The 972-nt window shown below is 50.7% G+C and overlaps 1 protein-coding gene across 1 annotated transcript; it reads left to right on the forward strand.

The window, feature by feature from the left end:
* The first annotated feature begins 383 nt into the window (after positions 1-383).
* On the forward strand, positions 384-752 carry LOC121386576 (TATA-binding protein-associated factor 2N-like). Its single transcript, XM_041517526.1, has one exon. The coding sequence runs from the start codon at positions 384-386 to the stop codon at positions 750-752; it is 369 nt and encodes a 122-aa protein (XP_041373460.1).
* The last annotated feature ends 220 nt before the right edge of the window (positions 753-972 follow it).

Raw genomic sequence — 972 nt, forward strand, 5'->3', positions numbered from 1 at the left:
GATGGTTATGGTTATCGGCGAATGGTGGTGAGGGTGATGATGGTGATGGTTATCGGCGAATGGTGGTGAGGGTGATGATGGTGATGGTGATGGTGATGGTGATGGTTATCGGCGAATGGTGGTGACGGGTGATGATGGTGATGGCTGTGGTGATTAGCGAATGGTGGTGACGGGTGATGATGGTGATGGCTATGGTGATCGGTGAATGGTGGTGACGGGTGATGATGGTGATGGTTATGGTGATCGGCGAATGGTGGTGAGGGTGACGATGGTGATGGTTATGGTTATCGGCGGATGGTGGTGACGGGTGATGATGGTGATGGTGATGGTTATCGGCGAATAGTGGTGAGGGTGATGATGGTGATGGTGATCGTTATCGGCGAATGGTGGTGACGGGTGATGATGGTGATGGTTATGGTTATAGGCGAATGGTGGTGACGGGTGATGATGGTGATGGTTATGGTTATCGGCGAATGGTGGTGACGGGTGATGATGGTGATGGCTATGGTGATTGGCGAATGGTGGTGACGGGTGATGATGGTGATGGCTATGGTTATCGGCGAATGGTGATGACGGGTGATGATGGTGATGGTTATGGTTATCGGCGAATGGTGGTGACGGGTAATGATGGTGATGGTTGTGGTTATCGGCGAATGGTGGTGACGGGTAATGATGGTGATGGTTGTGGTTATCGGCGAATGGTGGTGAGGGTGATGATGGTGATGGTTGTGGTGATCGACGAATGGCGGTGACGGGTGATGATGGTGATGGCTGTGGTGATCGACGAATGGCGGTGACAGGTTATGATGGTGATGGTTATGGTTATCGGCGAATGGTGGTGACGGGTGATGATGGTATTTATGGTGATCAACGAATGGTAATGACAAGTTATGCCGATGTTGATCATGGTAATTGGTGAACGGTGATGAAAAGCATGATGACGGTGGTGATTATGATGAACGGTGATGTCGA

This window comes from Gigantopelta aegis, chromosome 12 (assembly GCF_016097555.1).
Source record: "Gigantopelta aegis isolate Gae_Host chromosome 12, Gae_host_genome, whole genome shotgun sequence".
Lineage (NCBI taxonomy): Eukaryota > Metazoa > Mollusca > Gastropoda > Neomphalida > Peltospiridae > Gigantopelta > Gigantopelta aegis.

Coding starts and splice junctions, on each gene's coding strand:
- LOC121386576 (XM_041517526.1), top strand. CDS start 384: ATGGTGGTGACGGGTGATGATGGTGATGGTTATGGTTATAGGCGAATG.